The sequence below is a fragment of the Monodelphis domestica genome, chromosome 1 (genome assembly GCF_027887165.1).
Source record: "Monodelphis domestica isolate mMonDom1 chromosome 1, mMonDom1.pri, whole genome shotgun sequence".
Lineage (NCBI taxonomy): Eukaryota > Metazoa > Chordata > Mammalia > Didelphimorphia > Didelphidae > Monodelphis > Monodelphis domestica.
Genome location: NC_077227.1, coordinates 158869824 through 158886097, shown reverse-complemented (window position 1 = coordinate 158886097; position 16274 = coordinate 158869824). Strand labels below are relative to the sequence as shown.

The window sequence follows — 16274 nt, the reverse complement described above, 5'->3', positions numbered from 1 at the left end:
GCTCCATCATAAAACTGAGCTAAAGTCTTATATCTCCTTAGTACAAGAGTATCCAGTTGGCATCTCTTTCCATTTTTCCTTGCTTTGGTTTATGATTTCTCCCCTTTTGTTCCTTTTATTCAATTTGTCCTATGCTACAGATTTTATCGCTTAACTCCATCAGTAGGAAGCATGAGTGAAACTGCCCATCTATAGTTCACTTAGCATGTGGTTTAATGATTTGCTTTATTAATAAATGCAGTTTATCCTAGAACAAGGCAATCCTAAACCCATTTTTATGCAATCTAGTTTGTACAGAGAACTAAATTTTATGTTCTTCCCTATTGCTTTCTTTAAAATCTCAATATAGAATATGTAACACACAGATATATTTTTGTCATCAAAGCAAGCTGCTAGGTAGACACAATTTTCCTCTTAATTCATGACATCCTGCCCTTGAAATAAATGGTCATTTTTTCCACACAAGGATAGGTCTAGAATTAGAAGTACGGGCTCTGAAATCTGAAGCTTCCAAAATACTTCTGAGTCTCCCATTTAGAAGACTACAATGAAATGTATCGGTTCAGCTTTCTTTCATTTGGAATGAATAATCTTTTGGGTAAGGTACTATAATTTGAATTTTTAAACATCTATGCTTTATTTTACCTTTTGTATCTTTGTAATGTGCATCATTTGACACTATTTTTGCATGACCACTTTATGTCTGTTTCTTCATTATCTACCACTTCTTCCAGTATTTCAATAGTTGTGTAGCATTAGATGCATGAAGGGGCAAGAATTTTGTCAACATAAGGAACTCCTTCCACTAAACCATCTAAGACTTAGTAGCAGATAAGTTTAAGGAAGTTGACTAAGGACTACATAGGTTAGAGAAAGATTCTGAAGCCAGGACTTCCTGGGCACAAGCCCAGCACTTTAGCTACCCCCCCCCCCCCCAAATAGCTACTTCTTTCCATTTATATTCTAAGTGGAAATTAGGCTCTTTCAAAAATCTGTATTAATTCATAGCTTTCACTCAGCCAGTCTGACCTTTTGATAGCTTGAATGACAGAACTAACTACTTGTACAAGTGTCATGGAATGCAGGTACAATGGGGGGGGGCCTCTTTTTTAGAGGATCTAGATTCCAGTCCTGCTTCTGTATGTCCCCTCTCTTTGGCATAGTTTCCTTATCTAGAAAATGAAAAGGGAAACGGAAAGGGAAAAGGAAAAGGGTTCCTTCTAGTTCTAAATCCAGGTAGGATCTTGTGTTCCATATTCGGTCAGGACAGATTTAACCTTATTGTTAAATATAAGATAACACAGATGTGAAGGTCCCCATGTTCAGGATCCTCCTGCAGCAGAAAACTGTGGCGTGGCTGAAAAGAAGCTTTTCTGTATCTGGAGACTGGGATCTTGCATCTTGTAGCTGATGACAGAAGAGATGGAAAGTGACATTGTTTGAGAAGCAGCCATGGAGGCCGATGAAGGTAAATGAGAGGAAGCTAGTTCTCCTCTTTGCCAGCTGCCCCCAGGCTCAGAAGTGCTAATCAAAATTCAAATAAAAAAAGTTCCCTAATAGATTTAGCAGTTTTTACTGTTAAGAGAGGGTTCTCACCATGTGAATAATTCCACTGCTGTGCCGAACAAAACCGAGACAGTTTTCTTTTAAAGTCTAGAGCAGATGAGAGACATAAGGAGACAGAGGGTTTCATTTACTCTCAGGACACTCCTGTGCCAGTGAACTAATGAGTCTCTGGGACCTTATGTTGCTCTGGCTGGGATCGAGGTTTGACTCTAATGGGCTTGTTGTCCTTCCTATCAGTCAAGTGTCTGGACAATGGACATCTGAAATGGATTAGAAGGTAGCTGGCAACAAGGAAGGGTCATCCTAGTGCCTAACTCGGGCAGGAATTCTGCCTAATAAATGGGTTTTCAACTGCAAGAAAACAAAGGCTGAAACAAAAAGAAATTGGCCAAAATATAGATAGCAACGCTTAGCCTAAAGCTAAAGTAAAGTTAAGGGATGATGGAAAAACGATCAAAAAAGCAAAAACTCAACATACTCAAATATTTTTTAAATAGGAAGAGAATGTTTATTTAAAACAGAAATCGACATAACGTTGACATTTTGACTTGGCTTTTTTTTCTCCAATCTTTTACAACACTGGATCATATAGCAACATTTTATTAGTGCACTGAAACAAATACTACAGCTTATGTTTGGCATATTTCTGACAATTGTCTTTTAAAACATATAGCAAATATGTGCATTGTTCCATTACTAGTGAAAATTCTATGACTGCAGTAAACAAGTCCTGGAGAATAAGACTGTTCATTCAATTGATCCGGTTAGGGTTATTCTGTGGCTTAAAATAAGAGTACATGCTGCCACCTAGATAAATTCTGTAGCTTTAGTTATAGTCTGATGGTAGACTGCTAGGACTTGAATATTTGGAAATGACCCAAAAAACTGACTTGGTGTAAAGAAAATTCAGTAAAAGTAAAATGAATTTTAAAAATAGTAACAATTAAAAACATTCAGGTTTTGAAAGATGACAATGATTATTAGTCTAAAAAATTGCTCATTAGAAAAAAAATATAGTAGACAAATTCCTCTCAGGAATAACCAAAAAAAAAAAAAGCTCTACAAATCCCCCCCCCCGCCACAAAATGCCCACCTATGAAGTTTGAAAAATAGAAGATTCTTAAGCCTGATATATGTAAAGACATAATATTAAACAAAGAAATGATCTTTTTGAACCAAAAGATTTTTTTCTTTTGTTTGGCTAAAACAAGTCAAGTGCATTAAAAACTTAAATATAGAATTATAGTATAATTTAAGAGATAAATGAAGATTCCTTAATAGCAAATAATACAGGTATCATTCTAATTTATCACTCTACCAAGTTTTATTTGATGGCTAGAAGACAAATAAAAAGTTCTTTCTCTTTCTCCTCATCAGTGAGAAAACTGTTATTTTTCCAAATGGGTACCAGACATGATAGTTTGTTAATATCAATGAACTACAATCCTTAGAAAAATGTATCCTTAATGATGGTAGCTTGCTCTTTAAATCTCATTTTGTTTTCTGTTGTAACTCCCAGGACTGTCTCAATATCATCAATTAACCTCTGTGTTGAACATGAAAACAATATCCATTAGTCTTTTATAAGATGTTCACGTAACTTTCTTGGCCATCATAAGCTTTCTTATTAATTTACTAATATTACTTGTAGGAAGTTGAATATTTATGGGGCCTTTGGTTGTTTTTCAGAAAAGAGCTCAGATATCTTATTTTATACATATTTTTACTTTGAAAGCAGATTTGTCTTCCATTATAGGAATAAGGACTATACTTGGGTCAGCATGGAGAAGGCAGAGTACTGGGCTGAGTATAAGGAGTCAAGAGACCTGGCTTCTATCATGACTCACCACTAATTAAGGTACATGATATTAGTCAAATTACTTAATCTCTCAGAACTTCAGTTTTCTTGTGGGAAAAGTGAAAAAAGAAAAAGCTACTCTACTTCATAGGATAAAGAAGTAGATGGGAAATGATTTGACAAAAAAGTGTTACACGAATCCAAGTTCTCATTATGAGAAAAGGTTAATAATTATGACATAATTATTATTATACAGAGGCAATGAGATAGCATAGTAGATAGAATGTTGGTCTTAGAGTCAAGAAGATCTGAGATATAATCCAGTCTTAAACACTTAGCTAGTTCTGAGAGCCTGAGCAAGTAATTTAATCACTATTTGCCTCAGTTTACACATCTGTGAAATGAGGGATAACATCTAGCTTCCAGAATTTTTCTGAGAATCAAATGATATAATATTTGTAAACTGCTTTGCAAACCTTAAATGTTTATATATTTAGGACATAAATCTTAAATATCAGACATTGTCATCATTATTCCTATGATTTTGGTTTTCCATATTTTTCATTAGACTAAACCCTCCCCTTTCCCCCCAATTATCTATCTAACTTATCAATTATTGGGGAAATGGTATTTTATATTGATTTGTTCTAGGCAAATAGATAAAATGGATAAGAAACAAGGAGATGAAGTTCTTCAAAACTAGCTCCTTTGTCCTCTTGGACTTTTCTCTAGACAAATTAGTTCAAATGTTTTAAACCATTGTAGAAACTTGTCCCATCTACAGGCTAGGGAATCATTTAAAGATATTTAAAAACTAAATACAAGACAAAACACAGTGACAGGGTTTTGGAGATGTAAATGTTAAGATCATTTTGTTTTTTAGAAGAAATACAAAATGATGACTGTTAGAATGGACTTTTGATCATTCAGGATTTTAATAATTTTGCATTGATATTCAAACACTGAAAAGGGTAAAAGAAACAGTTTCACTTGAGCAAGGATTTATAAATTCTGCTTGCCTTAGGACTAAGCTAAGAGGCCAACCAGTTTTGGCCTGGGCCTTCTGGTTTTGAATGATCTCCAAATTCGGACATGGCTATCCTTGTCATTTACAAATTTGTGCATATGGACAGCTAGTTAACAGATATATTAGACTAGCAATGAACCATAATAGAACATATGTCATTTGGGACTAGTAAAAAGTGATGCAACAATGGGCCCATTTGGGGAGTAAATATCTTTACTATAATGGAGCCATATATAATGTTTCAACATATGATGATGAATGTGAAGATATCTCCCAAAGTATGTCACTATACAAGAGGAAGCCATAATAATAATAATTATTATTAAAATGGACCAATGCTAGAGGAAAACATTGAAACATTTGATGTGTTCAGGAATAAAGTGAAGCTTTCAATTTTAGGGGAAGGGAGCTAAGAGGAAAAGTGGGCATAGTATCATATTGAGCACTTTGATAGATGAATTGAAGTTAGGCTTATATGACCATTTTTGTCTAACTCGGCTTGCATCATCTTTGATATGGTCCTTGTTCCTGTTTTCTGAACATTTAAGACTGCCAGTCAGTAATCCTGCCTGAACTTTGTCAACATCCTTGAAGCTACTCACAGGCTTCAGGAGGTCAGAAATGAAAAGCTATTGAAATTAAATAAACCTGGGCAGAGGGAATTACACAAAATATAGTAATGCTGTTTGATGGTTCATGTTAGGATACCTCAATCATTATCATCATTGAATTAGCAAATTTTGGAGCTGGAAGGGACCTTAGACATCATTTAAAGAATATGGAAACTGAGGCACACAGAAGTTGAGCCTATCTTCCTATGACTTCATTGAGTATCACTTTTAGTTCCCCAGGAAATAACCAACCAGTCCATAGTATTATTTAAAGGATGGCTTTAACTTGTGATTCTGATTGTCACAGTCTTCCGGCCCCAGTGTGATGTTCTAGTGGACTCCCTCACTTTTGAAATGTGGAAATGTAGATTTGGAAATAGCATTAAGTTAAAATAGGTCTACTAGATTTCAAAGGAAAAGTTTCAAACTATTAAATTTAACTAACAGGTTCAGTGGGAACCTTACAATATTGACCCTCCACATTGTAAAATATGTACTGCTAACAATAAAAAAGGATGGTTTAGCACTTGTTTACAATACAGCATGAGGTATTTTCAGCCCTTGTACAGAAATTAACCAGGATCGTTAGTTAATTAACACCTCACCTTAAAATTGGTCTCGCCTTGCATATTAGGTGATGATATTTCTTGATGGATGATGAAGAGATTGTGAGCAAAGGTCATGAGGACCCCCTGGAGATCCTCTCCGATTGTTCTGTTAATGATATCCAAACAAATGAGTTTACCAATGATTCCCCTCACATGCTTAAAAACAATCACCCTCTCATTTGTGCCTGTCTGGTGATGGAATTTAATGAGTATTTTCAATCTCACAAGGTGGCAATCTTCAGGGAGATATGAAAGATGAGGCTCCATTTTAACTTGTCAACAAAAAGGATTTGTGTAATAAATATTTTTTATTAATCAACTTAGCAGAAGATAGCAATAGGCTCAGTTATTCCAAGCAAAAGGCTACCACTGAGCTAGGACAGTGGTATGAGCTCATATGTTTTTAATGTTTAAATTAGTTTAACAGAATTATTGTTATGCACACAAGAGTATTATTCATGCCTAACATAATTCTCTTGAATATAGAGACATCTGAACCTTGGTATTATTGAGATTTTTGCCTTGTCCTTGCTTCCACACAATAGAATTATGATATTGCTCTTCGGGGACCTACTTTCTTCTTTATACTCATAGATTGCTCTCTACCTGTGTCACAAAGGGGAAATACCCCATTAATCTATTACATTCACAACAAGCCAATTTATGCATTCTGCCCATCTCAGCTATTGAGACAAGATAATCATGAGGGACTTATAAGAAAGAACGTTATCCACATCCAGAGAAAGAACTGTGGGAGTAGAAATGCAGAAGAAAAACACATCATCGATCACATGGTTTGATGGGGAAATAAACGATGGGGGTTTTGGCATTAAAGATCACTCTGTTGCAAATATGAATAATATGGAAATAAGTTTTGAACAATGGTATATGCATGCATAACCCAGTGGAACTGCTTATCAGCTTTGGGAGAAGGCAGGGAAAAGGGGTAGGAAAAATAATGAATCATGTAACCATGAAAAAATAGTCTAAATAAATAAATAAATTTAAAATAAAAAAAGATGACCTTTCAAGTCCCTTTCTACTTTAAGATTCTGATTTTGTAACAATAAGAGTCATTTATAAAGGAGTTTTCTTACAACTGCTCTGTAGAAAAGTAGGGTTTCAGAGAGGAAATAGGCTCAGTTATATTAATATTCTACTGATTGCATCCCTTTGTCTTGAATTAAGGACTCTGAAATCTAGTTACTTGACAGTTAATGCCTTTTGCACCTCTTCCATGTCTATTGTTTGTTGTTTAGTTGATTTTGTCATGTCTGACTCTTCAAGACCCCATTTGAGGGTTTTCTTGGCAAAGATACTGGAGCTGGAGAGGGAAATTTAGTCATTTCAGTCATCCCCATTTAGGATTTTATTGGTAAAGACACCGGAGAGGTTTGCCAATTCCTTCTCCAGCTCATTTTACAGATAAAGAAACGGAGACAAACAGGGTTAAGTAACTTGCCCAGGGTTACACAGCTAGTGTCAGAGGCCAAATTTGAACTCAGGAAGATGAGTCTTCCTGACTCCAAGTCCAGAACTCTACCCATTGCACCACCAATATTTAAGTATTCACATGAAAGATACAGAGTAAATGGAAGGTAACCTTAGAGAGGAGGGCTTCAGTGACTAGAAGGACTGGGGAGGCTTCCCTCAAGGAGAGCCAGTCTTCTGGTATTGAATAGGGAAAGGTTTTTATGAAATAAAAGAAGGAATAAGGAAAATTCATAAATGGCTATGAGTCAGAATCCAAGTGTTATAAGAGAAGTTCATATGAATTGATAAAGAAAACTTCGAGACCTTTGATTTGTAGATCTGTCCTAGTTAACTTATTCTATAAACTTGATTGGCTTCCTATCATTTGCACATTATTCCCGCATTAGTATGTAAGCTCCTTAAAGACAGGAACTAATGTAGTGCTTTTGGCTTTATCTTCCCAGTGCTTAGCACATGGCCTATAATTACATTTCTTTACCAGCTGGAGATACTTATCTCCTCACAGATGCAGGCCCAGATTTGTGTAAGCCTTCTCATCAGTTTGTGCCATGGCAGAACATACCTAAGGAACCTGTAATGCCTTAACCTTTTTGATGTGTTTGCTTAGATTTCTAACCTCTGAGATCTGCCCTCTTAAACCTTGCCTACCTTCCTTGATTTTCTGACCACATCTTTCTAATCTCTAATAACTACAAACTCCTTGCCAACCTGGAGCCACTGCTATTGCTTGGTTTCCCAAGTTGTCCCCAAGTGACCCCTGCTCTTTTGCATCCCATGACTCCAGAGTGACAGATTTGGAGACAATAGAACAAAGAAATGGCTCACCATTGGCTTCCAGTCCCTAATTATAAATTGCTACTTTCTACAGGGAAAGTAAAAGCTTGAGGATGAGGACTGAGAGAAGACTGAGGAATGGGAGGCAAGACAAAGTTGTTTTCACATATGTGCTCATAGTAGACTTATTATTACCATTACAGACAGTGAGAAAAACTTAACTCAGTATTCCAAGTATTATTATTATTATTATTTAACCCTTACCTTCCATCTTAGAATCAATACTGTGTATTGGTTCTAAGGCAGAAGAGTGGTAAGGGATAGGCAAGGGGGGTCAAGTGATCAAGTATAATTTCTAGCCATAAGATAAGAGCAAATAGAAAGTTGAAGTGATTCACATCAGCATGAATAAGTTAAGAACTTAAAAAGTATAAAAGAAGGCTATAGAATAGGCAGGAATATCTGCCTAAGGAAGGAGGCACTTTTTGGAAAAGCTAAGATTTACTGAATATTCACATGACAAAATAAGCATCTAGTAGAGAAGCTTTGAGATCCCATCCAGCTCTCAAATGTTCAGATATACCTTTATTACAGTTGCCAACTCTAGGAAGCTAAAAAAAAAATCTTGGAGACTAATATGCAAAATAATGCAAAAAATGGTAGGGATGAATTAAGGAAAAACACACCTGTAAGGAACAGTTCTATGAATACCCAGGTTAGACTTCCTGCAGTCACTAACTGAATTTTTTTTTTAATGGATAGCTAGAGGAAGCTGCTATTTCATAGGACTTCTTGACTTTTTTCTGAGCATTCCAGTGAGAAGGCTTCTCACTTGGCCAAGGAAATCTCTCACTGTCTTTCTACTGATCTAACTTTTTTCTTTTTCTTTTTTCCTCTTAACCTATCTTTTTACACTTTATTTCCCATAATTTACCTACACATTCCAGACATTCTAGTGAACCATAACAAGATGATCTTCCTTGAGCATTCTAGCATTTGGGCTTTCATGATTTTTACTCATATTATCTCCTTTGCCTGAAATGATGGTATGCTTCCTCCTATCACTTCCGCCACTCCTTCCCCCATCTTTATTTCTCAAAATTCTAAATCTCCTTCAAGGTTCAGCTCAGGGCCATTTTTTCATGGAAACTCCTTGGAGTCTCAACAACTGAGCAGGGTCTCTTCTACCTATGAACCCTTGTAACAATCTGTTCAGATCTCTCCATCTGTCTTGTACCATGGTTCTTTGTATGCTTATAATATTAGTAGATTGTAAACTCTTCCAGAAAAAGGTTGATTCATCCTTGCATCTATCACAGCACCTTGAAAATAACTGCTGAATGAATAAAAGATCTGAGGGACAACATCCTCCTCCCCAATCCTGCTCTTTCCTCCCCCATCTCCTGTAAAACTTGGGCAGTGTGGAAGGAAGAGGAGGGAAGTGAAGGGTACGAAGCAGGGAAGGCTCTCACACCTGTGATGTTCTCACTGCCTCAGAGAACAGCTGAGATGAGGAGGTGCCCGCTGACAGGAGGAGGGCTGCTGTTTGTGGGAGCTGAGCTGCATGAGGTGAGGAGAGTGTAGGGTGACAATCCATCGCCTGAGCTGGGAGGGAGACTGAAAGAAGGGAAGTATTTGGCCTGGGGTCTCTTCTCTTGTGCTCTAATAGTGGAGCATACGGATGCTCATGGAAACATGGTTAGACTGGGCTTTGGGCTCATGCTTACCCCAGACTCCACAAAGGCCACACACTGAAATTGGGAAAGAAGTGGTAAAAACTGTGGTCAAATGCTTGCTATTACTTATTTGGACCATCCCAGCTGAGCTTATTCCCGGCTTCCCAGCTTCCGAGATGGATGCTGGCAGCAGTGTAGGCATTGGGCATATGTAACACGCATGTGTTGTGTGTCTGTGTGCTCATGTGCTTGTGTAGATAGCTGTTACAACTAACCTTTTGGCAATAAATCAATCATATTTTAAAAAACCAACATGTTGAAGGGCCACTTTGTGTAATGCCATCTGTTTTTCTAAACAAAACTAGATGGTCTTTCAATAAATCAGCACTTTGATTAAACTACATTAAAGCAGAATTGCTTTCAGTTGCAACAGCCTATTCCTTTGTTTAACTGTACTCAAATAATTCATACTCACAACATGCCCAATCTATTCCTCCTCTGAGATTCAAAAAGTACGAACGTTGTTCCTTGTTTTTCCTGCAAAAATTGGAGAGGAAATAGCTTATTTTTCTTAAAGGAAACATCAAGAAAACATTCCACTCAATACCATTCAAAGCATGAAATGAAGAAATAACTGTTTATCAAATGAATGAAGGAGAGAGAGAGAGAGAGAGAGAGAGAGAGAGAGAGAGAGAGAGAGAGAGAGAGAGAGAGAGAGAGAGAGTGTGTGTGTGTGTGTGTGTGCAGCTTCAGAAAGCAAATCTAGGACCAATCAGCTGAAATTATAAAGAAGCTCATTACAAACAACTTTCTAATATTAGCACAATCCAAGAATAGAATCAATTGATTCATGGTAGTAATCTCTCTTTCCCTGGAAGCATTCAAGAAGAGTCAGTATATGTTGAGGCAGAAATTCTTGAGTTAGGTGGAAGGTTAGATGAAATGACCTCTAAGGTCTCTTCCAATTCTATGATTCTATGCTTCTAATTACTAACACATCTAATTACAGACTGTCTTGCACATAGCAAGTACTTAATAAATGTCTATGGAATTGAATGGCAACAAATCACTTTCAGTGAGAGCTTCATATTTCAAGATTTCTTTATTGACATACAGATTTTATCTTCCTTTAGAGTTGATGAATTTTTTCAGATTTGACTCTGGTCTGACCAGACTTTTAGAAGCATCACCAAATACTATAAATGTTTTTATATAGCCAAAACATCCCATAAATGATCTGACTCATATGATTGTGGACCAAATAGAGTCCTTCCAAAAAGGGGGGCCAGGTGGAAATATACATTGCATGAAAGCAATAGTGTAAATGATATCAGACTATTTACTACTATGGGGAGGGGGAGAGAGGGAGGGAAAGAGACAGTCTTAATCAGAAAATGTCAGAAAACAATTGTCAAAAATTGCTTCTACATGTAATTGAAAAAAATTTAAAAAGAAATGAGGCTAGGATTTGTTTTTCTTGTTATTAAGTTAAATGTAGAGATAGAAGTGAATGGCTTATTCTTAAAAATGATTTTACATTTAAACTTAGATAGGACTAAGCCATGCAAAATAATAAAGCAAAGATGGATATGTTTTCATCTAAAATTCCTTCCCAAGCACCAAATATCCCCATGCCATTTCCTAGATGATAGAGTCCCTGCCGATGGTATATTTTTTAGTAGTCCCCTTCTGTCTTAGAATTGACAGAACTATTGGTTCCAAGGCAGAAGAGTTTTAAGGTCTAGGCAACTGGGGTTAAGTGACTTGCCCAGGGTTACATAGCAAGGAAGTGTCTGAGGTCACATTTGAACTCAGATCCTCCTGACTCCAGGCCTGGCTGTCTATCCAACAAGCTACCTAGCAGCTCCCCTCCTATACTAGCTTGCCAAGGATTGTCTTTTATTTATTTATTCATCTATCTATCTATCTATCTATCTATCTATCTATCTATCTATCTATCTATCTACTCATTCATTCAGCCTCTCCCTCCCCTCCCCACATCATAGAATAGCATTTTATTTTTTTTTTAATTTTAATTTATTTAGTAAATTTAGCACATTATTCCTTGGTTACAAGAATCATATTATTTCCTTCCCTCCCTTCCCTCAACCCTTCCCGTAGCTGATGCACAATTCCACTGGGTATAACTTGTGTCCTTGATCAGAACCTATTTCCATGTTGTTAGTGTTTGCATTAGGATGATCATTTAGAGTCTACATCCCCAGCCATATCCCCTCGACCCATGTAATCAAGCAGTTGCTTTTCTTTTGTGTTTTCACTCCCACAGTTTTTCCTCTGGATGTGGATAATGGTTTTTCTCGTAGGTTCCTCCGAGTTATTCAGGATTACTGCATTGCCACTAATGGAGAAGTCGATTACATTCAATTGTACCCCAGTTGTTATCAGTCTCTGTGTACAATGTTCTCCTGGTTTTGCTCCTTCCACTTTGCATCAATTTCTGGAGGTTGTTCCAGTTCCCATGGAATTCCTCCACTTATTATTCCTTTGAGCACAATAGTATTCCATCACCAACATATACCACAATTTGTTCAGCCATTCCCCAATTGAAGGGCATCCCCTCATTTTCCAATTTTTGCCACCACAAAGAGTGCAGCTATACATATTCTTGTACATGTATTTTTCCTTTTCTCTTTGGGGTACAAACCCAGCAGTGCTATGGCTGAATCAAAGGGCAGACAGTCTTTTAGCGCCCTTTGGGCATAGTTCCAAATTTCTCTCCAGAATGGTTGGATCAGTTCACACCTCCACCAGCAATGCATTAATGTCCCAACTTTGCCACAACCCCTCCAGCATTCATTACTTTCCTTTGTTGTCATGTTAGCCAATCTGCTAGGTGTGAGGTGATACCTCAGAGTTGTTTTGATTTGCATCTCTCTGATTATAAGAAATTTAGAACACTTTTTCATGTGCTTATTAATAGTTTTGATTTCTTTGACTGAAAATTGCCTATTCATGTCCCTTGTCCATTTATCATTTGGAGAATGGCTTGATTTTTTGTACAATTGGTTTAGCTCTTTATAAATTTGAGTAATTAGACCTTTGTCAGAGGTTTTTGTTATAAAGATTGCTTCTCAATTTGTTGCTTCCCTTCTAATTTTGGTTGCATTTGATTTTGTTTGTACAAAACCTTTTTAATTTGATGTAATCAAAATTATAGATTTTATATTTTGTGGTTTTTTTCTAGCTCTTGCTTGGTTTTAAAGTCTTTCCTTTCCCAAAGATATGACATGTATACTATTCTGTGTTCACCTAATTTGCTTATATTTTCCTTCTTTATATTCAAGTCATTCAACCATTCTGAGTTTATCTTGGTGTAGGGTGTGAAATGTTGATCCAAACCTAATCTGTCCCATACTGTCTTCCAGTTTACCCAGGAGTTTTTATCAAATAGTGGATTTTTGTCCCAAAAGCTGGGATCTTTGGGCTTATCATAAACTGTCTTGTTGAGGTCACTTAACCCAAGTCTATTCCACTGATCTTCCTTTCTATCTCTTAGCAAGTACCAAATTGTTTTGATGATCACTGCTTTATAGTATAGTTTGAGATCTGGGACTGCAAGGCCTCCTTCCTTTGCATTTTTTTTTCATGATTTCCCTGGATATCCTTGATCTTTTGTTCTTCCAAATGAACTTTGTTATGGTTTCTTCTAATTTATTAAAAAGGTTTTTTGGTAGTTCAATGGGCATGGCACTAAATAAATTAATTAATTTGGGCAGGATTGTCATTTTTATTATGTTAGCTTGTCCTACCCTTGAGCAATTGATGTTTTTCCAATTGTTTAGATCTAGTTTTAATTGTGTGGAGAATGATTTGTAGTTGTATTCATATAGTTCCTGTGTTTGTCTCGGCAGATATATACCTAAGTATTTTATATTGTCTAGGATGATTTTAAAGGGAATTTCTCTTTCTAATACTTGCTGCTGAGATGTGTTGGAGATATATAGAAATGCTGATGACTTATGTGGATTCTTGTATCCTGCAACTTTGCTAAAGTTGTTGATTATTTCCGCTAGCTTTTTAGTTGATTCTCTAGGATTCTTTAAGTAGACCATCATATCATCCGCAAAGAATGATAACTTGCCAATTTCTTCATTGCCAATTTTAATATCTTCAATTTCTTTTTCTTCTCTAATTGCTATTGCTAGTGTTTCTAGTACAATGTTAAATAATAGAGGTGATAATGGGCATCCTTGCTTCACTCCTGATCTTATTGGGAAGGCTGCTAGTTTATCCCCATTGTAGATGATGTTGGCTTATGGTTTTATATATATACTATTTATTATTTTTAGGAAAGGCCCTTCTATTCCTGTTTTCTAGTGTTTTCAATAGAAATGAGTGTTGTATTTTGTCAAAGGCTTTTTCTCCATCTATTGAGATAATCATGTGATTTTTGTCAGTTTGCTTATTAATATGGCCAATTATGTGGATGGTTTTCCTAATATTGAACCATCCTTGCATTCCTGGTATGAATCCTGCCTGGTCATAGTGAATTAGACTCATGATCACTTGCTGGAAACTTTTTTCTAGTATCCTATTTAAGATTTTTGCATTAAGGAGATTGGTCTATAGTTTTCTTTCTCTGTTTTTGACCTACCTGGCTTTGGAATCAGTACCATATTTGTGTCATAAAATGAATTTGGTAGAACTCCTTCATTGCTTATTCTGTCAAATAGTTTGTATAATATTGGGATTAGTTGTTCTTTGAATGTTTGATAGGATTCATTTGGGAATCCATCTGGACTTGGGGATTTTTTCTTAGGGAGTTCTTTGATGGCTTGTTCAATTTCTTTTATTGATATGGGATTGTTTAGGTAGTCTATTTCTTCCTCTGTTAGTCTAGGAAATTTATATTTTTGTAAATATTCATCCATATCACCTAGATTGCCATATTTATTGCCATATAATTGGTCATAATAGTTTTTAATGATTGCCTTAATTTCCTCTTCATTAAAGGTGAGGTCTCCTTTTCATCTTGGATACTGTCAATTTGGTTTTCTTCTTTCCTTTATTTAGGTTGACCAGTACTTTGTCTATTTTATTTGTTTTTTCAAAGTACCAGCTTCTAGTCTTATTTATTAATTCAATAGTTCTTCGACTTTCAACTTTTTTAATTTCTCCTTTGATTTTTAGGATCTCTAATTTAGTCTTCATCTTAGGATTTTTAATTTGTTCACTTTCTATTTTTTAAAATTTCCATGCCCAATTAATTGATCTCTGCCCTCTCTAATTTGTTAATATATTAACTCAAGGATATAAATTTCCCTCTGAGTACTGCTTTGGCTGCATCCCATAGATTTTGAAAGGTTGTCTCATCATTGTCATTTTCTTCAATGACATTATTGTTTCTATGATTTGTCCTTTAACCGATTTTGGAGAATCATATTGCTTAATTTCCAATTTATTTTTTATTTGCCTTTCCATGTACCCTTACTAATTATTATTTTCATTGCATTGTGATCTGAGAAGGTTGTATTTATTATTTCTGCTCTTTTGTACTTGTTTGCAATGTTTTTATGCCCTAGTACATGGTAAATTTTTGTGAATGTACCATGTGCTGCTGAAAGGAAGGTATATTTCTTTTTGTCCCTATTTATTTTTCTCCTTATATCTATTAACTCTGATTTTTCTAAGATTTCATTCAATTCTCTTACCTCTTTCTCATTTATTTTTTGATTTGATTTGGATAGTTCAGGTCTCCCACTAGTATAGTTTTTTTCTATTTCATCTTTGAGCTCCACTAGTTTCTCCTTTAGAAATTTGGATGATGTGCCATTTGGTGCATACATGTTGAGTACTGATGTTTCCTCGTTGTCTATACTGACTTTTATCAGGATGTAATTGGCTTCCCTATATCTTTTAACTAGATCTGTTTTTACTTTGGCTTTGTCAGATATCATGATTGTGACTCCTTCCTTTTTTTTTTAATCAGTTGATGCCCAATAGATTTGGCTCCATCCTCTTACTTTTACCCTATGCATGTCTGTCTTCCTCATGTGTGTTTCTTGTAGACAGCATATGGTAGAGTTTTGGTTCCTAATCTACTCTGCTATTCACTTGTGTTTTATAGCTGAGTTCATTCCATTCACATTCAGAGTTATAATTACCAGATATGTATTTCCCAGCATTTTGATTTCTACTCCTAGTCCTGCCTTTTCTTCTTTCACTATTTCCTTCTACACCAATGTTTTGTTTTTAATCAGCCCCCCTAATTCCCACCCTTATTTTACTTCCCTTTCTACCCCCCTCACTTCTTATTCCCCTCTTATTTTCTTTACAGTCTTTTTAAACTACCCCCCCACTCCCTCCCTCCCTTGTATTGCTTCCCTCCCTACTAGTCCATTTGTTACCCTTATAATTTTATATAGGGCTCAAATCAATTCTCTGCCCCAGCGTATTTAATTGTTCTTCCCTCTTTGAGTCAATTTCAATGCACGTAAAGGTTGAGTATTACCTATCTCCAACTTCTTTACCCTTCCAGTGTATTGATGTTCTCAATGTCCACCATGAGCTTCTTTGTGACATATAAATTTACCCTCTTTTTCCCCCTTTCTTTTAGTATTAACCTCTTTTTAAAGCTCTAGTTGTATATGTATATATATATTTATATACATACATATATCTATATACCTATTTATGTCTTATTTCATCCTATACATTTTGTCACTGTTCCCTCTAAGTGTAATTCTTCTAGCTGCCCAG

At 35.9% G+C, this 16274-nt stretch overlaps 1 protein-coding gene across 7 annotated transcripts in view; it reads right to left on the bottom strand.

Moving 5' to 3' along the window:
* Positions 1-2051: 2051 nt before the first annotated feature.
* The window catches only part of IQCH (IQ motif containing H), a 359480-nt gene continuing 345257 nt past the window's right edge, over positions 2052-16274 (bottom strand). For all 7 annotated transcript variants that reach the window (XM_007479608.3, XM_056808700.1, XM_007479609.3 and 4 more), the window contains 3 exons: positions 10030-10091; positions 5608-5716; positions 2052-3112 (listed from right to left, as the gene is read on the bottom strand). In XM_007479608.3, the coding sequence (XP_007479670.2) occupies positions 3014-3112; positions 5608-5716; positions 10030-10091 (270 nt within the window). In that variant the 3' untranslated portion in view covers positions 2052-3013. The remainder of the gene's footprint in view (positions 3113-5607; positions 5717-10029; positions 10092-16274) is intronic.